The sequence below is a fragment of the Mustela putorius genome, unplaced genomic scaffold (genome assembly GCF_011764305.1).
Source record: "Mustela putorius furo isolate JIRA1106 unplaced genomic scaffold, ASM1176430v1.1 tig00537227_pilon_pilon_pilon, whole genome shotgun sequence".
NCBI classification, from domain to species: domain Eukaryota; kingdom Metazoa; phylum Chordata; class Mammalia; order Carnivora; family Mustelidae; genus Mustela; species Mustela putorius.
This window is the reverse complement of record NW_025422368.1, coordinates 14,759,805-14,781,496: the sequence shown is the minus strand read 5'-3', so window position 1 is coordinate 14,781,496 and position 21,692 is coordinate 14,759,805. Positions and strand designations below refer to the sequence as shown.

Here is a 21,692-nt window from a genome sequence, read left to right as displayed (position 1 = left end):
AGATCTGTATCATCAGCTATTTAATAATACGGAATATTCAAGTCACGCTGAACTTTGAGTTTATCACTGCAAATTAAGTACTCCCACACAGTTGACGGTAAATTTTCAGGGCTTACCTTCTAGAAGTGACGGAATTATCTATTTTACTAGGTTGAGAAAAAGAATGTATATTCTTTACTCTTGTGTTAAAATATAGATTATAGGGTTGCTGGGGGGAGGGGGTTTGGGAGAAGGGGGTGGTATTATGGACATTGGGAAGGGTATGTGCTTTGGTGAGTGCTGTGAAGTGTGTAAACCTGGTGATTCACAGACCTGTACCCCTGGGGATAAAAATATATGTTTATAAAAAATAAAAAATTATATTAAAAAATATATATATAGATTATAGGCAATTGTGTAAAAGTACCTTTCTCTTCTACAAACCCCAGATTTCCATGAGGGTAGGAACAATGTGTCAATATATCCTTTGCCTCTGTCATCTCAAAACAACAGAGTATTGAAGATGTTACAGAATCTGTTTTCAATTACAAGGGATGATATGCTTTATAAAGGACTACAACACAGGTGTGTGGTTTTGGGTGTGTTAAGATGCATAAGGTTGTTACTAATGATTCTAATACTACTTGTTACAAATTTTGTATAAAATAGGGGTGCCTGGGTGGCTCAGTCATTAAGAGTCTACCTTTGCTCAAGTCATGATCCCAGGGTCCTGGGATCAAGTGCCACATCAGGCTCCTAGCTCAGCAGGAAGCCTACTTCTCCTGCCCCTCCCCTTCCTGTGTTCTCTCTCTCTTGCTCTGTTTCTCTGTGTCAAATAAATAAATGAAATAAAAATTTTTTTTTCTTTTTATAAAATAAGTAGTTTGGTAAGTCATAGTGACTTCATCAGATATTCATTTACATGGGTTAGTTTATTTCAGGAGAAGTAATATTCCCTTGGGAAGAAATAATCATAAATCAGTTTCTGGAACTGTTCTGGAATATTCTGGTCAAATTTCCCTTTATGGGCCGAAAGCTTTGCTAACACGGCAGTACAGTGATTATAATCAATTGCTCCAGAGTAAGACAAAATTCACATGTACTTCCTACAGTGCAACAAACAGAACTTAAAATGCTATACAGTTCCTGTGAGAAATTTGTGTCAAGAAGTTATTATCCTGCTCTATGTTTCAGTGTTGCTTTAGAGAAATAAGGGGATTGAAAAAGGGGTCATGGAATGACCCTCAAAGAAGATAAGAGACCTATGGCTGACCACCACCACTGTCAATCACTTTCTAGTAGGAGGTAATAAAAAGCATCAGACTATCTCGCCCACCTGAAGCAAATGCTAGTTGTATGCACAAATAATTGAGCTGAATTAAAGGCAACTGCCTCTATGTCTCCAGAACTAGACATACTTTTGGGAAAATAAAATCTCCCTTCCCCAGAAAAAGGCTGAACAAGTATGGGGGATATCTAAATGCTGTCTGGCATTCTTTTGGAAAGAGAACAGTGTTTATGGTATATGGTCCCTAAGACTGGTTTCTTGGTCAGGGTCCCCAAATTTCTAACCTCTTTCTTTTTCAAAAGAATCAGAAGCAAGTTTAGGAGAATGGAGTCCTCTCTAATTGTGATAAGGTCCTAAGGCAGGGATTTATAAACAAACCTACTCCTTAACACTTCTAAGCTGGGCATCATTTTCTTCCCATTAAGGATTCTCCCACAAGTCAGTAAGGGCTTCACTGGGGCCATGAGATCTCGGTATTTATTAAGGTGCCTCTTATTTAGGATCAGGGCTGCTGAAAAGGTGAAGTGATTGGCAGTGATATTAAAGAGTTTTGATGCTAGTTCAATTAAATGGTACCCTTAGTGAGGACAAAACTCAATTAGGTTGTCTCTGGTTTTGACAATTCTCATCACCTGATGCTCATTTACAGGGAAAACTTACTATTTAAGTAAGTTCCACCTGGCACTAAATGGGCAGAACTTAGAACCCCTCCCTTTACTTCTCAGACAATGGGTACCTAACAGTGTCTTTAGAATACTCATAAATTTGGGTAGTACTGACCCATATTCAAGAGGCCATTAGTTTGACTAAAGAGGGTGATGGAGAGAACAAGGTGGCTCTGTAATTTACCAGTTCCATCACTCTCAGCAAGCTAAGTAAATCCTCTGAGCCTGACTTTCTTACCCATAAAATTAAATAATGATAGCAACTGCCCTTAGGGAAACATAAGGGTGATACACGATTATATTAAAAAAGAATGACACCTGCACATAGTAAGAATTAAAAGAAACTATTATTATTTTAAAATAAAAAGCACGTCTGCAATTCTGGTTCATCTATCTTCCTAGGCATATCACCTGGGTTCACTTAGCCCGAACTGAGTATCCACAGATTTGAATGACCTAAACACAGTTTCTTTCCCTCTAACCTATCTACTCCCAATCATATGTCCAAAGACATCTTTGACCTCAAACTCACCATCATGCAATTAACTTCAGACTCCTGTTCTTTCTTTCTGGAGGTCTCTGCCCTTTCCTCTCAGTAAGTCCCCTAAAATTTAAGCAGAAAACTCTTTCTAAAGCTCAAATTTGATCGTGTCATTTCCTTGCCCTATGCTGTTGAATGCTTTTCATCTACTATACATTTTGACTTACATAAAGCCCTGACCTCCCTTCCACCTCATCTCATGACTGGTGTCCCTTTCTCCAACATTATCAAACTTTAGAATTCCTTGGAGAGCTTATCTGTTTGACACACGCCCCAGGGGCTGTCTCCACTTTCACTGGTCTGAGAAACTCTTACCCTGGAAGAATTAGATCAAGCTCACTCCTATGTGAGGACTTAAATACAGGGCCTATTCACTCAGATGAGAAAAAAGTTACACCTCTAATTCACTAGGCTTTTACTAAAACTTAGCATTTCCTTCAGTCATGAAGGTAGGCAACAAACTACTGACAAAAGAAATCACAGATGTGTTCGTAACCCATGACGGTAGTTGCAGAAAGCTCCAAAACCATTGACCTTCACGGTGGTCTTGAAACTGCTTATCCATGCAGCTAGATCTATTACTCAGTGTTAGTGACCAACTCTATACACATTATGATAGAAGAGGTTTATGTAACAAACATTTGGCAGCCATATTTCAATATAATGGATTCCCCTTGTATTCATATAATTTATTTTATGCAGCTGAAGACACGCCTCTCAGAAGGCATCTAGAATAATGTTAAGGTTGCGAACCCTCCTGTGTGAGGCCTTCTGGGATGGCCGCAGGAGAAGTGAGTTATGCCGGGGCCTTCTCGGAGGTATCTGTCAGCCTTGCTCACACTGCTTTGTAGTCATTTATTTGCATCTTCCTCCCTCCTATCTGTGAATGTGGCGTACGGCTTCCTCTTTTCCCTTTAATCTCAGTATCCGCTGACCTACTGTCACTCTCAAAAATATTTACTGAACAACGAACCGACTACAAAAGCACATAAATATTTTTCCTAAAGTGCTGTATTCTTTGATGTGCTAACCTGTGTAGAATCATACAGCAACCAATTGCTGGATATCTGCTTCTAAAGCCAGGCTGTTCCAGAAACGTGATTTCATTTTTCCAGTCTGCTAATTTATTCACCACATAACCTGGATGTTACAGTCCAAGAGGCATGGGTCATAGTATCTTGTTTTGCTATTTGCTTATTAATACGAGGAAAACATTCTCTTGTTACTACCAAGCAGCAACCTGAAAAAGTCACCGAAGCATTTCGTGCACAGCGTGTGACTTGCTGCGTGCCCAGAGACCTTCCCACCTCAACCACCTAAACTGCCGAGCCCGTTAGCAGGCCTACAAAATGAATCACTCGGTATGCTGGAGACAGGACTAGAGGTGAAGGCCAAGCACTTTGAAGAAACCAAGGCTTGGAAGCTTCCTACATTGACAACTATTTATAGCAACAAAGTGTCACCAAATTTTTTAGCAAATATACCAACTTCCAGGACTACAAAATTGTACTAAAATCTTCTCTTCCATCAGCACATCACCTGCCTTCTCTCAATTCTAGCTAGCCAGCCCACCTCAACCAACCACCTACCCAACCACATTTACTAAAGAGAGTCTTTTAACTACATTGCTATGTTTTGTATTAAAAAAAAAAAAAAAATTTTTTTTTTTTTTTTAAAGGACGGTCCACACCAATAGGTAGGGCAAACATAGTAGGGGCTGTGTAATGTACTTTTTTTTTCTTTTTCCTTTTTTTTTTTTTTTTAATTATTTGACAGTCAGAGATCACAAGTAGGCAGAGAGGCAGGCAGAGAGAGGGAGGGGGAAGCAGGCTCCCTGCTGAGCAGAGAGCCCGATGCAGGGCTCGATCCCAGGACCCTGAGATCATGACCTGAACTGAAGGCAGAGGCCCAACCCACTGAGCCACGCAGGTGCCCCTGTGTAATGTACTTTTACATTGTGATATAAATGCTTCAATTTAAAAAACCAGAATATGTCTAAGTGTTAATACCTGAACTGTTTTCATCACTTGTTTGAAATCGTAATTTATGAGAAGATGATCTTATTTATTTAAACTTAGAGAATAGTTAAGTTGTTTAGAAATTCCCTTTAGGGGTGCCTGAGTGGCTCCATTGGCTAAGTGTCTGCTTTAGGCTCAGGTCATGATCCCAGAGTCCTGGGATCGAGCCCCATGTCGGGGACCCTCCTCAGCAGAGTTGGCTTCTCCCTCTCCCTCTGTTCTTCCCCACTGCTCCTGCTCTCTCTCTCTCTCAGATGAATAAATGAAGTCTTAAAAAAAAAAAAGAATTCCATTTAGTACTCATTTTATTTGTAGTTTCTTTGGCCTTTATTGTAAGGAAACACCCCAGTGGTTATGACTGCACTTGATTGCTGACACAGTACTGGACAGTGAATTCTTTTTGTTTATCGGAACAAAGCAGGGATGATATTCTAAAGTGGGTTGGCTTGAAATGTGCAAAGAACTCCTCCAGGTTGATTTTATTTATTCATTACAATGACCAGAGCTCTTGAAAGAGACAAAAGGTCCACATGGATTATGACAGAGATGTGTTTTTCCCTTTGCCTTTTTGTGTTACTTCAAAACTAAGTAAACAAATTCCTAAGAGTTTTTCTCAAAGTCTTCTGAGGTCCAAAAGTAATGAAACTGGTATCTCAAATAAGAACATAAATGACAGCAAATACTAAGTACTCTTCTTACTATGTGACTCCTATCTTTAATTGGAAAGCCAGAGAAAGGGTCTGCAGGCTTAGAACCCTGGAAGAGTGTTTCCAAGAAGTAGAAGACAGTGAAGTTTTCGACCCCAGGGCTCCTCTCACCTGAGTACGATTCTAACCCTGCCGAAAGCATCTGTCCCCATATGTCATTCACTAGACCACCCAGCCCTGTCACACCCTTCTAAACTATTGAGTCTCTCTGTCTCCATAGCCAATGTCCATGTTGCATTACTTCCTGCCTAGGTTCCTGAGTTCTCGTACCTTATCTCCCTCTAGCACCCTTTGTTGTCCCTCTATCACTTCTCTACTCTGCAGCCAGAGTGATATTTTATATTTTTAAATTGTATCTTTTTTTCAGAGTCATCTTTTAAGAACACAAATCTGATGATGTCATTTCATCTCATCACCCTTCAAAGGCTCCTCAGTAATCTAAAAGATGATGATTATGAGGTCCTGGCATGGTCTGTCACCCAGTTTATCTCTGTGGCATTCTCCTGCTTGCCCACTATGACCCAGCCTCACTCGCACACTCCTTGAAGAAGCCAGGCTCCCTGTGTAGGGCCTGTCTATAGGATGTGTCTTACACCTGGGATGTTCTATCCCTACTCTGCACAGCTAAACTAGAGTCGTCCTTTTTGCCTTTATGGCTTCCCAAGAAGCACTTCTTGACAATGGAAAACACAAGTTTAAATAGGGGATCCTGGGGCACGTGGGTGGCTCAGTGGGTTAAGCCTCTGCCTTCAGCTCAGGTCATGATCCAAGGGTCCTGGGATTAAGCCCCGTATCAGGCTCTCTGCTCAGTGGGAAGCCTGTTTCCCATTCTCTCTCTCTGCCTACTTGTGATCTCTGTCAAATAAATAAATAAATAAATAAAAATCTTTAAATAGGGGATCCTGCTATTGTGGGGGTCTTTGCAGGTCCTTGGCCGAATGCCAAGGCATGAAGATAAAAAGGTCATGAAAGAAAAGAACTGAAAATGTCTCATAAATGGCCAACTTCCTCCAAGAATCTCTTCTACAATTCTCTCATCCAGGCATCAAACTCAGGGCTGGGTTTTTAAATGCTAGCAAAAGACATGCATAACTATTTGGAGATAAGGGTACATGATGATGTCGGACGGGCTTTTTGTTTCAACTCTCATTTTCCCTTTGTATACATTTATCTTCACCTGAAGTAGGTCTATTTTCCTCTGTAACCTCATGCATATTTACAAATTTACAGAAAACCTCCTACATATGTTACAGATATGTAACACATTTTCCTCTATAACCTCAAAGCATATTAGCCTATACAACCAGGTCAAAAAAATTAAAATAAGTTAATTTTAATGGAAATAACTAGACAGAAGACTAAATCTGACAGAAATGGAAAGTTGTAGTTCATACTATAATACTATACTCACCATCAAGTTGCTAAGAATTACTGGATACAAAACACGTCATCACCAGGATGCCAAATACTAGAAAAAAAAAATTAGGGCCTAACAGAGTTTCTAAGTTTTATAACTGAATCTAACAGTTTTATAGGGTCATGCCAACAATGTTTGGCAAAAGGACATGCCACACATTATAGTGTCATGCCAACAAGGGTGGCAAAAGGACACAGAAAGTACAGTGATTGCAAAAATACTTTTACTGTAACTAAACTTTGAGGAGCTAATTAGTTAGACATCTACAGTTTCTCAGAACTTGTGTTATCACCATAGGGAGGTCTATAATGAAGCAACGGTTTGAACATTTCAATGTTTGTAAACTTCATCTGGAGGAAAACACAAAAATATTACTCAACAGATAAAGAACTACACTGATTATTTTTGTATTCTTGCTTTAACAACATTCCAGGGAAAAAAGAAGAAGGAATGAAAGGAAGCTGGCAGTTAAAAAAAAAAAAGGAAGCATTATGGTATGTGGTTCTTAATAGAGGCTATACTGGAACTACCCGAGGGAGTATTTCGAACATACCCTCCACTGTTCTGCTAAGGCAGATTCATGGGAATGAGGGATGGGGTGGCTTTAAATGCTTCCTTAGATGACTCTAAGTAAGACTCTCAATGGAGAAATTTTAACAGGAAAAATAAAAATGAATTAGAGACACAGTCCCTTTTGTCAATTCCTACTAAAATATAGTAATTGCCTCACCCAATAATGGCATTTCATTTTCATGATCTCTTCTGCCTGGCTGCTCATAATTAATCAGTTACTTATTTTTAATCCCCATTGATTTTTCTCTCCTGAATATATTTAGAATGTGTCTACCTGTTTACTTTCGATTTTACCACCACAGTCCAGGCAATTATCTCTCTCAAGGAGAACTCTAATAACCAGACTGCTTACATTAGCATCTGCCCTCTGTGCATCCCACGCCCAGAGAAACACTTTAGACGAGAAAATCTGGTCGAGCCACTACCCTACTTAAAACTTCTCAATGGGTTCATGTTGTAGACTGAAGATCAGAATTTTTCACGTGACCTCTGAGGTCCTGCATGAATCTGGCTCCGCCCACCTTACCAGTGTTTTCTTAGGCTTCGTTAATTGCAGTAGCATCCTTTCAGTTCCTTGCACTTGCCAAGTTCCCTGTGCCTTGCAAGGCCTTCATAACTGCTGTTTCTTCTGCCTGGCATGCTCCTCTCTTCCTTTCAGAGTTCTGTTCAAATATCCAGTGCTTAGGGTAATCTTCTCTGACAGACTACCCATCATCCCAAGCTCATCTCCTATTATAACCTATCTTTGTATTATTATTTTTTTTAAGATTTATTTATTTGAGAGAGAGAGAAAAAATGAAAGGGACAGCATGAGAGGAGAGAGGTCAGTGGGAGAAGCAAACACGCCGCTGAGCAGGCAGTCGGATGTGGGACTCCATCCCAGGACTCCAGGATCATGACCTGAGCCGAAGGCAGTCGCTTAACCAACTGAGCCACCCAGGTGCCCCCTATTATAAGCCTTCTTAAGTATAACAATAGCTGCAATATTTACTGAATGCTTATTATGTGCGAGGCACTGTTTTCTTATATTAATTTATCCTTAACTATAATCCTATAAGTAGGTGTTCCATAAATATTTCCAACTACATGCATGAACACATGAATGAAGGAATGAGATGAGATTAAAACCCTGAAATTTCACATATATTTTAGGAAGTATCTGCCTACTTTGAAGTGTTTTATGATAGTGATTTGCATATACTGAGATCACATTCAAAATTAATAAAATGTCAAAAATCTGAGGGAAGTGTTACTTAGGAAAGGTACGAATCTTCAAAGCTCTGAAAGCTCTCATAAGAAACCACATTTAATCGAACAAAGAATACTTGACTATAATTGGAATGAATCCATATGCATCACTACAGTCTATAGATTTCTACAAATGGAAGTGCTGAGTCAGTGGGCACAGGCATTTAACTCTTACTAGGCAGAAATGTACTCCTTCCAAAATGAAGAGAAATTTACAATCTCATCAACAGTATACAACATTTTAAAGATAGATATTAAGTCAATTTCCCTTTTAAGTCTGTTTTATTTGCTCAATTTTCCTATATGGATCATTCCATGAGGAAAGCACAGTATCTACATTTACAGCCTAAACATTACTCATCCTATGGTGTATTGCAAACATGACTTTCATGTTTATCTTAGAGAAAGGGGAAAGTGTATACATAATTTTAACAAAAACAAGAAGACAATCAGGGACTAGAACAAAATCAGTATGGGGAATGCAGGCCTTTTATAAAATCACTCAGAATATATGTACATACTACCAAATTCCCACAAGGCCTAACGCGTTACTCTGAAAGAAGGCACAAAATGTAGAACTGTTTCTCATATTCACTGACTCCCAAAGGACATGTAAAATTTGGTTCTGATTCAAAAGCTGCTGCCCATTTTTGTGATGAGAATGAAATTCTGCTGTACCAATTCTCCTCCTCCACTATACTCTAGTACTGAAATATTAGGTAGATGACAACCTCAAAGGATCAGAAGGATTAATAGGTTGATAATCACAAATTGCTATGCAAACTCTACTAGGGCAATAAATATTTTTATTTAAATTTTAAAAGTTGATGTCAAGAAAACCACTTTATTATGCCAATCATTCAAAAGTTTGTCATTCTTTTACTGTATCAGAAGTTCATAAAACTTCTTTCATACTCTGGCTAACTTTCTGCTTTTAGGTGCTCTGACCATGTGTGTATCGATCTTATTCTGAATCTAAATTACTCCATCTAAACCAGGTATCATGTATTAGAGTTGCTCAAACAACTTTAATTTTTTAAAAAAGATTTTATTTTATTTATTTATTTGTCAGAGACAGAGAGAATGAGCACAAGCAGGGGGAGTGGCAGGCAAAGCAGGCAGAGGGAGATCCCAGGACCCTGGGATCATGACCTGAGCTGAAGGCAGACACTTGACCGACTGAGCCACCCTGGTGCCCCAACAACAGTAACATTTTAAGTAATCTGTCAGGAGTAACTATGTTAAAAACATTTTACTTAAAATATCTATGAAGAAAAACCAAAAGGAGAGCATGGAGAATTCTGGTAATGGCTCTATCACCTAGCAGCTGATGTGGGATATTCATAGAAAGTATATGCGACTATATCTAGTAATAGTCTATTCTAAAGCTAACTTCTTTCATCAAGACATCTTTAAGTCTTCTTCAGAACCAGATGAAGACTTAAAAATTCAGTAGACCAATATAGAAGTAAATTTATTAGTAAGAGAAAGAAGGAGTATAACCATTTACTTCTAAAGGAAAGTGGATATCAGAATTTGGGACCCGAAAGGCATAATAATATATATCCTTTCATTGCTATAAATGAGAAACCACCATAAATACAATAACCACTCAATATGAAGTTCCAAGTGGAATCTAGTGTATCAATGTGTTGTTTTATTTTTTTATTTTTTAAAGATTTTATTTATTTATTTGACAGAGAGATTACAAGTAGGCAGAGAGGCAGGCAGAGAGAGAGAGGAGGAAGCAGGCTCCCTGCTGAGCAGAGAGCCCGATGCGGGGCTCGATCCCAGGACCCTGAGATCATGACCTGAGCCGAAGGCAGCGGCTTAACCCACTGAGCCACCCAGGTGCCCCCAATGTGTTGTTTTAATTTCATATAGGAGTATATGACTAAAAGTTGATATATTAATCATTTACCAATTTACTTGAGACTTGTGTCCATCTAGTTGAGGCTGAAGGACTACCATTTTTTGTTTTTAATACTAAGTCTTGGGGCACCTGGGTGGCTTAGTTAGGTAAGTGTCTGACTTTTGATTTCAACTCAATTCATGATCTCAGGGTCATGAGATTAAGCCCTTGTGATGGGCTCCACACTGGGTGTTTGGAGCCTGCTTAAGATTCTCTCTCTCCCTCTGCCCCTTCCAGACCCCTGCATGTGCGTGTGCTTGCTCACTCTAAAGCAAGCAAGCAAGCAAGCAAGCTAGGTTTGTTCTATCCATGTATTTTAAAGGGGCTGGTAGTCTTTTAAACCACTAAAATGAAATTATAACCTTTGAAACTCTGCTGCCAGATACATTAATTGGTCTGTTCATTCAATCTGTAAGTGATTCATTTGTGCATTCTTTAGTCCATCTGACTGTCCATCTATCCACTTCTCCAACCATCTAATCACACAGTGTGTATACCATCAGACTTGAGTTCCTACACCTATAACTGGCATCAGAATGTATTTCACTCTCCTCCACCATCTCTTTCCACTCTTTAATGCTCTAGAAGAACCCCAGCAGTGAAAGAAAACTTCCTTTTCGGCTTTCATGAATGAAAGGATACTTGCAGAACTCTGGGAAGACTGTTAGAATATGAAGATGATAATCTCCTCTGTCAGACACATATATCATGGAAAGGTTTAATTACTGATTGAAGTTACTTATTTTACCTGGAATGTAGATGCCACTGAGTCATACACATATGATCTAAAAGAGTTTCACAGTACTCCTGCTTCAATTCCATATTGATCCCAACTTTGAATTTCCAGAAACATGTCAATTTTGTGTCTAATACTCTTCCTTAAGCACTTTTATCCTCGTGTCTTTGCACATGCTGTTCCTCCTCTTGGTGGTTCCTTCCACCACCTTTCCCATCATCTTATCTTCCTTCATAAACAAGCTCCTACTCATCTCTCAAATTTTAGAAAAGTTAAAAGCAAACAAAAAAGTCACCAGAGTTTGGTGAAGGCAGGGGACCATTACGAAATCTCACCTGTATCTTGTGCAAGTACTGTTCTGTCCAGATGGAACGACTGGTTTAAAAGTGATGCGTGGGGAAACCTGTGCAGACAGCAGAAATCCCAGAGCAAGAACAAGGAGCGCCACAGTGGTACCTAAAAAAATAAAAATAAAAAAATAAATAGAATTAAAAAGAAGTTTTACATCAGAGAAGAGATGGCAACATTCTTTCAAAGCAGACTGGGTCTGGCAAGACATAGCTCTGAAAAAAATACCATTATCTTCATCGAATTATTAAAAAAAAAGTGTTCCTAATATATATATGTACAGATTATTAGAAAAACTTCACTAGCACATTCACTGCCGAACACGACAAGAATGAAATTTAAAACAAATATATTTGCTAGCCAAACAGGAGACTGGTAATGATTTTCATAAAAAATAAATAAGCAAAATACAAACAAAAAACAAAAAACAAAAAAATCCCACCCCACAAAAAAATAGAGACACCTGGGTGGCTCAGTAGGTTAAGCATTTGTCTTCAGCTCAGTTCATAAGCCCAGGAAGCCTGCTTCTCCCTCTGCCCGGCACTCCCCCTGCTTGTGCTTGCTCTCTCTCTGACAAATAAATAAAATCTTAAACAAAAAACAAAACAAAACAAACAAACAAAAAACCAAAATATCTTGGCTTGCTGACAGTCTCACAATCAACTCATGCAACTAGCATGACTGACAGCCCAAGATGTCAGAAGTATGAAAGGCGACAGACTCATACCAAGTGTTGCTCACGTTGCCAAGAAAATTGTTCTAAAGGCATTGTTTAGTGCAGTAAATCAGTAAACTGAAAACAAACTGAACATTTCAAAAGCAGCTGACAGAACATTTCTTATTAAAGGGGAGTAGCACTTTCCTCATGATTTGAAGGTGCCAGAAAGGATCTAGCACATGTATTCACTTCCTGCTGGTGTCTGGAAGTAGAATCTTTCAATTACAGGAATAGTGATTAAGTACATCATTTAAAAGGCTCACTTTTGAGTTCCTAAGAGACATCCTGACAGTAAAAAAGAAAGTTTTCCAGTTTCTGACTACTGTTCCAGCCATTGAGGATACACAAAAAGAGTCATAGGAAGAAAGAAAAAAGAAAATAGGATTGTAGTAATTTATACAATTAATTTGAATGGGGCAATGTGTTTAAAACAGGGAATTTAGGGATGCCTGGGTGGCTCAGTAGGTTAAGCACCTGCCTTTGGCTCAGGTCATGATCTCAGGGTCCTGGGATCGAGTCCTGCACTGGGCTCCCTGCTCAATGCCTGCCCCTCCCCCTGCTTGTGCTCACTCTCTCTGACAAATAAAATCTTTTCTTAAAAAAAAAAATAAAATAGGGAATTTAGGGAGGGCATTTACACAGTAGCAAAGTTTTTACTTATTAAACTGAGAGGTAAATTTAAGATATGACTAAAAATATTATTAAATGAATGGGTAAAAGAAGAACTTTGGGAAGCACTGTGGAAGTGCAGTGGGATTATATAATGGCTGAGGTGTATGTGTTTAAGATACAGGGGATGTGTCCAGTTAAACGCTGTGGTTAAGTTCCAATTCTGCAATTTCTTGACTTCTGTGATCTTGGATAAAGCACGGGACCTTCCCAAAGTTCAATTTTGTCTTCCATAAAATGGGAGTGAAAATATTCACCCTGTAGAACTGCAGTGAATTTTTTATTTTTTTAAAGATTTTATTTATTTATTTGACAGAGAGAGAGTAAGAGAGAACAAGTGGGGGAAGCAGCAGAGGGAGAAGAAGGGAAGCAGGCTCCCTGATGAGCAGGAAGCCTGATGCCATGTGGGGCTTGATCCCAGAACCCCGGGATCGTGACTGAGCCGAAGGCAGATGCTTAATGATTGAGCCACTCAGGTGCCCTTGAATTTTAAATATCCTCATGTATTTGAAGGATTTTGGTAATGCTATGAAATGCTATTGTACTATCATGGTCATAAGAAGCAGCAGCATACTTTCCAAAATTGTAGAAAAAGGTCGAAAGAAGGGGAGGCCTGAGGGGAGATAAGAAGTCTATTTTTGCCATAATGGGTCAAAAAAGCCATGAACCTAAAATTACAGCTTACTGGCTTTCAACTCAAACTAGGAATAGTGTGAAGCATTTCTATTCTGAAAGATTATCAGAGCCCTGAAGCGGGAAACTGAAAAAAGTTCTTTTAGAAAGAGAGGAGATTATGAAAATCATCCCTCTCTTTTCAAACAAAACAAACCTTGGATTTTACTGTGAATCCGTCTATCAAAGAACCTGGGTCCTTAAGTTTTTTTTCCCCAGATTACTTCCATGGCACATTGTTGTGGGGCAGGAAGATGTTTTTCAATCTGTAAATGCTGATACTTTCAATCTGTAAATTCTGATACTTTAAGGAAGCACGATATGTTTCTTTAATAATGCTTATTAAATAATCTGTCTCCATGATAAAATAAAAACTCTAAGATGGCATGCCTAGTACACACTCACGGACGTCCAGTTCTAATGCCTGCTATACAGCAGATACCTAGCAGTACTGCTTGCATTAATGAATGGGCCACAGTGCCACAGATTTTTGTAATTCTGAGTATTTTTTTAAAAAAACAAAATTTTGGGACACCTGGGTGGCTCAGTTGGTTAAGCAGCTGCCTTCGGCTCAGGTCATGATCCCAGGGTCCTGGGATCGAGTCCCACATTGGGCTCCTTGCTCGGCAGGGAGCCTGCTTCTCCCTCTGCCTCTGCCTGTCTCTTTGTCTGCCTGTGCTCGCTCGTTCTCTCTCCCTCTGTCTCTGGCAAATAAATAAATAAAATCTTTAAAAAAAAAAAATCTTAAAACTAGACAGCTGAGGTCACAGGGTAAATACCTTACATATTCTGGCTGAGGGTTCTGCAGTACATACAAAGTATCTCTTGTATCCATCTCTAAAAAGGTCCCACTTACCTCAAAGTATGGTGAACTGACCATTCCGGATACACAAAATTCCTGAAAAGCTGATGACTTAACCCTTCTTAAGCACAAATTTATTTTATTTTGATGCGTTTTCGATGATAATCCTTTAAAAAGTCAGTATTACACCTTTACATTCCTTATTATATATACCAGTGTTTCTCAGTCCTGATTTCCTATTGGAAGGAAATGCTTGGGCTGTACATAAACCTCTGAATCAGTCTACAGAAAATGGGGATCAGATATCTCAGTTTTAAACAGCTCCCCAGGTTACTGAGCATCATATATGCCAGGGCTTAACTTGTTTTTATACACACACACAATATATGTAATTCATAAATTTAAAAAAAAAAAAGATTTTATTTATTTGAGAGAGAGAGTGAGTGAGCATGAGCAGGCAGAGCAGCAGAGAGAAAGGGAGAAGCAGCAGGCTCCCCGCCAAGCTGGGAACCCGAAGCAGGGCTCAATCCCAGGACCCTGGGATCAGGACCTGAGTGAAGGCAGATGCTTAACAACTGAGTCACCCAGGCGCCCATAAAATAAAATCAAAGAAAAAAGATTTATTATTTGAGAGAGTGAGAGAGCACGTGTGGTAGGGTAAGGGCAGAGGAAGAGTTGAGTCTTAAGCAGACTCCTCGCTCCCCAAGGCCAGGCTCTAGCTCACCACCCCACAATCACAACCTGAGCCAAAACTAAGAGTTGGATGCTTAACTGACTGTGCCACCCAGGTGCCCCAATATGACTTGTAAAACTTACTTGCTTTTTTTTAAAAGATTTTATTTATTTGACAGACAGACATCACTAGCAGGCAGAGAGGCAGGCAGAGAGAGTGAGGGGGAAGAAGGCTCCCCGCTGAGCAGAGAGGCCGATGCGGGACTCAATCCCAGGACCCTGAGATCATGACCTCAGCCAAAGGCAAAGGCTTAACCTGCTGAGCCACCCAGGTGCCCTGTGAAACAAAACTTCAAAGATGATAAACTCCTTAAGGGAAAGGAATGGTATCTTAAATGACTTTATTTATGGAATACACTTTAAAATGATCACTTAGATCCTTCATAGACTCATATACCTTTAAAGCTTAAAACTACTTGGATTACTTATTTCTTTTAACAAGTTACAGATGTTTGTGGCTGTCTGGGTGGCTCCATCGTTAATCGTCTGCCTTTGGCTCGGGTTGTGATCCCAGGATCCTGGGATCTAGTCCAGTGTTGGGTTCCCTCCTCAGCGAGAAGCCTGCCTCTCCCTCTCCCACTCCCCCTGCTTATGTTCCCTCTCTCGCTGTGTCTCACTCTGTCAAATAAATAAATAAAATCTTCAAAACAAAAAAGTTACAGATGTTTTATCAGCCACATTTTGGTATTAAAATTATAGTTACTCTCGGATTGATCATTACTCTAACCCAGATTTGAGTCCAACATAGGAAGGCCTTGGATCTTCCACAGTACTCTGTGCAGTTTGGGCCCATTCTTTATGCTTTGAGAAGACTCCCTCGTAACTAAGTTTTCTGTGACATTTTGGGATTCTGATATAATTTTCCCAATACAGATGTTCTTTGCAGGAAGTGGAAGTGTGTTGGATAAATCACGTGTTCAAAAATATCTGATGCAAGAAGGAACTATAACTACCTGGTGCAGGGCTGAATTACTAGTAAATACTTAGAAAAAAATAGTAATTACCCTTCCCATGACTCTAGTAAAGCACACTCTGTTGTATGTAAGTATCCGCTGGGGAAGCTGTTTGAAGTGTCCGTGTTCCAGACCCCATCTGCAGAGACCCTAATTCAGTACATGTGAGGTAAGGTCCATGAATACGTATTTCAAAGTAAGTACCCTCTGGTAATTCTGATGGAGATGGTCTGTGAGTGATGTGCTCAGACATATTCTAATACCAAGATATTTGGGGAAAAAGAACATAGTGTTCTGCCTTTCTGATTAGTTACAATAAACCTATGTAGATGTAGACCTTCTTCTATTAAAAGAATCAAGAGGTTGTCTTTAAATATGTAATGTTTATGAGAAAGACCAGTTCTCTGAGCAAGCTTTAAAAATATTAAAAGTTGGGGCGCCTGGGTGGCTCAGTGGGTTAAAGCCTCTGCCTTCGGCTCAGGTCATGATCCCAGGGTCCTGGGATCAAGCCCCACATCAGGCTCTCTGCTCAGCAGGGAGCCTGCTTCCTCCTCTCTCTCTGCCTGCCTCTCTGCCTGCTTGTGATCTCTGTCTGTCAAATAAATAAATAAAATAAAATCTTTAAAAAAAAAATTAAAAGTCACTGGGACATCTGGGTGGCTTAGTCGTTTAAGCATCTGGCTCTTGAATTTGGCTCAGATAGTGATCTCAGGGTCATGGGATGGAGCCCTGTGTCAGGTTCCCTGCTCAGTCGGGGGTCTGCTTGAGACTCTCTCCCTCTCCCTCTGCCCTTCCTCCAACTCTCTCTGCTGTGTGCTTTCTCTCTCAAATAAATAAGTAAATCCTCAAAATATTGTCAAAAGTCAGAACACCACAGAATGTCTTCCATTTAAAATTACTCATGGACGATATATTTTATGTTTCTTTGTATAAAGAGTTCTTTTGTTCAGGTCTACATATGCATAGTTTATGTGCAGTAATTTTTAAAGAATGACTACCTATTCAAAAATTGTTTTGATGACTTTTCCCAGTAATTTACCCCAGTATCATAAGTCATAATAAAAACATAAAAAGGGGGACAAAACTGGATCAAAGGCTTTTAAGAAAATTTTCAACAGAACTTATAGCACTAGCATAATGTTGATACCTACACAAAAACAAAAACATTGAAATAAAAATATAATTAGCCCAGAATCAACTGACATCAGAAAGTGAAATGAACGTCTGTAAGGGTAATACTAATCCACTGTTGAACGGTATGTTTTTTACTGAATGTGTAAACTTCCATTGGTCATTACGGTCTACTACCTTTCAATCAGTTAAAAACCAGATGTGCATCAAGAGCTCTATCTACACCTCCACGTACACGTAAAAGAGGAGACCTGTGACAAGAAACTAGGCCTTTCCCCTCCTAAACCACTGTAATAGCTACATCATCACTTTGATTGGCTACATAACGAGGAACTCTTGTGTCTACATGACGGAAGACCTCTTTCATGCTAGAGCAATCACTGCATGGCTTTAGCAGGGTGTGCCGCCAGGGTGCTGGTGGTTTGGGCTGAAAAGAAAGCAAGGCAGGAGAGAAAAGTGCCCCCAGCTGCTCATAAGAAGCAGCCCCTGAACTCTCTGGGTACTGTCCTCCCAGGTCTTAATACCTTCTCTTAATAGCCAGGGATGGGCTCTGGAAACCCCTGGAGCAGAGTCCCTACAGTGCGAGGTGAAGCGTGACACTGGCTGGGAGAGTTCAGGCACGTTCCCGGATTCTGGGGATGCCAGCTGATTTCACACTAGGGTTAAAACAACAAAGAACCAGTCCGTCATTAAGAATGCTGTGGGAGGGAAGATGTGCTAGGCACCTTGGGATCCGTGTCAGGAAAAGCTTTAAATGCTCTGTGTGTATAAATGTGTTCGATCCTCTTTATGACCCTATGGAGTGCAGACTAGAATGCTTTTTACTAATGAGAAAATGGAAACTTGCACACAGAAAATTCAAACCGAAGCAGGAAGGCTCTAGAGTGCAGTGCCTTAAAAACCTTCAGAACTGATGAGAAAGCATCTCTTGGAATACCACAAATAAAGGGAGTAGGCCACTAGGAAAAAAAAATGTTTTCCTCAGATCTCAAAAGCCAAATCCCAAGTTTAAGAAGACCTGACATTCTATTTAAAAAGACCTCTTGAGGGAGCCATATCCAGAGGCCCCATTCAAAAGGAAGAGTAGGTACCCATTTAAAAAGTTTGAAGCAGCTGCTACCTCTTTTTAGGGTTGATCCGAACCTCAGGGCTCTGCAAATACAATTTTTAGCCAAATACTGGAATTTATTTTTGGTACATCACTACCTGATGGTCAGCTATCCTTTTGTTCAGAATTTACCATCCTAATAAGGCAGCCCAATTTATCGTTGGATAGTTCTGATTATTAAAACTATATTTTCCATATTGAGTAAAAATTATGCCCTCGTAACATCTACCATCTGCTAGAATAAGGTATCTACTGGGTAATGCTTTAGTCTTTTTTCTTTCCAGACTAAACACTTTTGGCTTCAGCAAGTTTATGAGCGAATGGTTTTTAGCCTCCTTGTCCCTCACCTTTCGTCATTTACCCTTCTGCTTCTCTGTGTATGTTGGGTATTGCAATTACCTCTGCCTCTTAATCAGACAATCTCTGATCACCTTCCCCTCAGTTCAGCTCACATTATCAGACTCAAGTCCTTCCACTGCTTAGGCAAGAATTCAAGGTGGGGGGCGCCTGGGTGGCTCAGTGGGTTAAAGCGTCTGCCTTCGGATCAGGTCATGATCTCAGGGTCCTGGGATCGAGCCTCGCATCGGCCTCTCTGCTCAGCAGGGAGTCTGCTTCCCCCCACCCCCCTGCCTGCCTCTCTGCCTACTTGTGATCTCTGTCAAATAAATAAATAAAATCTTAAAAAAAAAAAATACAGGGTGGAACATGCCACTCTTCCTTCTGGAGGGAGGGGTGGAAGAGACTATGTGCTCCAAATAGCTGTGTTTAGATCTCAGAATGTATTTTCTCATTAAAATCTGGGACAAGTGCCGGAAGCACTGCTATTAGATGAGGGTTTTAAGGTATAATTTGGTCAAAATAGAATTTAGTTCATGCCAGTCTGGAAACTTTACATTTTAATGGAAAAATGTATTCTTATTCTAATTAAACTTATAAAGGAGCTATTAGAAGATAGCTAATTGATAATTAGGAATCTGTATATATGAAAAAGACAAAATTATATGGTGCAACATGTGAAGACAATGGCAAAGGTGGGTCTCAGTCTGTCAAGTGAAACAAAGGAAAAATAATGAAAGGTCAGAATCCAGAGACAAAAGATACCTGAAAGTGAGAAAAGTTTTGTCTTATTTAGCTATTACAGAAAACACACTTAACCAACCTGAATTTACCTGGTTCAAACACAAAAAGAATTTCTCGCTGCTTTGTGGAGAAATTATATACTGTCAATATTCTACTGTTCAAGGAGCTTTGAAAAAAAATGCTCCAAATTTACTTCCATATTATACCGAACCTAAAAATAAAACACGTTAAAAAGTGAGTTTATGAATATCAAATTTTTCAAAGAGGAACAAAAACCAATTATTCTTTTCACTTTTGTACCTTTGAGCAGAACTCAAAAATAAGAGCACAGAATGTTACCCTTGGTAGATTCAAATTGTTCTTACAACTCCAGTTTCTAGTCACATTCTAGTTATACATCATAACATAGAGTTCTTTCTATAAAAATCATTTTGTCTAGAAGAACCCTATGATTTAGCTAAGAGAACAAGATCATAAGTGGTACCAGTATTGTATTTTAGAAGGTGAACTTGTCATCATTAGAGCAAAGTTTAAAATGGACTTCTTCATCCAGTAACCTACCTGCTAAGCTGCCAAAGGTAAGCTTCCTGCGGCCAACTTTCTCAACAAGCCAGACCCCCACGAGCGTGAATATGAAATTTGTGAAGGCTGTCACCGAAGCCAGCCATATCGCAAGTCTGTCATCTTCAACACCAGACATCTGCAGAATGGTGGCACTGTAGTACCTATGAGCAAAGAATCAAACAATCGTTGCTGTTCATGAAGAAAGATACAGTAAACCTAAACCAACCATAAGTAGCTATAGTAATGGCATCAAGTTAGCATGGGAATTCATGCAAAGTGTTCAGAGGATCACCATACAGGGATTCTGTTCAGGTAAACTTGTTTTGAATTTTGTATAATCAAGAAAACATCCTCAAGCAAGGGGATAGAAGGCTGAAGGCTTTAAAAGGGAAAGGTACTCCACAGCTAGGGACAGTGGCAGCTGGTTGTTTCACTAAGACCACTATACTAATCAAGGATAAGCTCCAAGTCCATGGAACGAATTAGAAGTCTCCATACATGGCAAATTTATATACTTAAAAGAATAAACAGATGTTGGATATAATAGGGAAAGTGTGATTTAATGGCAGAAATCCAGTAGAAAGAATTAAGAATGTGTCATCTGGCATTTTGTAAGGAGATGAAAAACTGGCCTGATGTACATGAGAATGGTTTTGTGTTTTCTGGAAAAGCACAGTCTTTGGAGAGGTTAAGTCTTTAACACAATCTACACGATTAGGCTCTATAGACTCATTTTTGTTCTAAATGGATTCACTGAGACTAGCTCTAAAAAACCATAATGCCAATTTATTGATGCACAATAGGAGATACCTCTTGATACATTTAAGGAAGACAGGTTTCCTACAGAACATTTCTTTTCTGATGAAAATATCAGTAGCTAAATCAGAAGATTACTTTGAAGCTGTCCTTAACCCACTGAGCCACCCAGGCGCCCCACTTTGAAGCTGTCCTTAACAAAGAAAGCAAAATACTCCTGGTGAGTCACCCATGAAATGTGACAGAATTCAAATCGTGAAGACACATTCAGAACCATGGGTCTGCCTACCTTCTAAGCCATTCTAAAACACGTTACCTATCCAACCCAAATCAAATAGTGGGCATCCAAGCAATGTTCAATCAAGCTGGATATGTCTAGAGTTATGATCCACAGTTTCTAAATATTTACCAACATTTTCATAGTATTTAAAAAAAATGTTTTAAATACATTTACGTTTCAATGATTTATCAATGGCCTCTATTTACTAAATTAATGATCTTCTTACTTAAAGCAATAACACCAATGTACTCATTCATCTTAATAAATAGTGTTTTTCTTTTTAAAAGTAGTAAATCAAACTTATAAATTATTATGTGACATGACGGATGAGTTTTACTGATCACACTAAAAATTATGCCAGCCATTTTAAGATTCTGAATTCTGACAGCAGTTGTAAAAAGGAGAAATTCCCAGTGGAATTACTCCCATCATCATGAAAATTGTGGACATTTTGCAGTCACAATGTAAAGTGATAATAAAAGTTATGAAAATAATTCATTCCATCTAAATAGTGTTTGCAGTTTCCAAGTTCTATCACAAAGACTTTCAATTTCATAAAGACTTGTGCAGCAAGGTCAGATCTACCTGTAACCACTGAGAAATAAACACCAGCAACAAATTTAAAAAGGCAGAAAATAGAAGTGCTTAGAGAAAAATTCAAGTATTTAAAATCAAAGGAATGTGGTACTGGCCATGCTATTCGATTACATTTCAGTCTTCTCAATATTTTCATAATATTTAAATAAATGAATAAATAAATAATACAGATTCATCACACAAAAGAACTTTTTCTTT

The 21,692-nt window shown here is 39.2% G+C and overlaps 1 protein-coding gene across 2 annotated transcripts in view; it reads right to left on the bottom strand.

Annotated features, from left to right (window-relative positions):
• Positions 1 to 21,692, bottom strand: part of SLC2A13 (solute carrier family 2 member 13) — a 378,234-nt gene that overhangs the window by 105,979 nt on the left and 250,563 nt on the right. For both annotated transcript variants that reach the window (XM_004771838.3, XM_013045480.2), the window contains 2 exons: positions 19,859 to 20,022; positions 11,420 to 11,540 (listed from right to left, as the gene is read on the bottom strand). In XM_004771838.3, the coding sequence (XP_004771895.1) occupies positions 11,420 to 11,540; positions 19,859 to 20,022 (285 nt within the window). The remainder of the gene's footprint in view (positions 1 to 11,419; positions 11,541 to 19,858; positions 20,023 to 21,692) is intronic.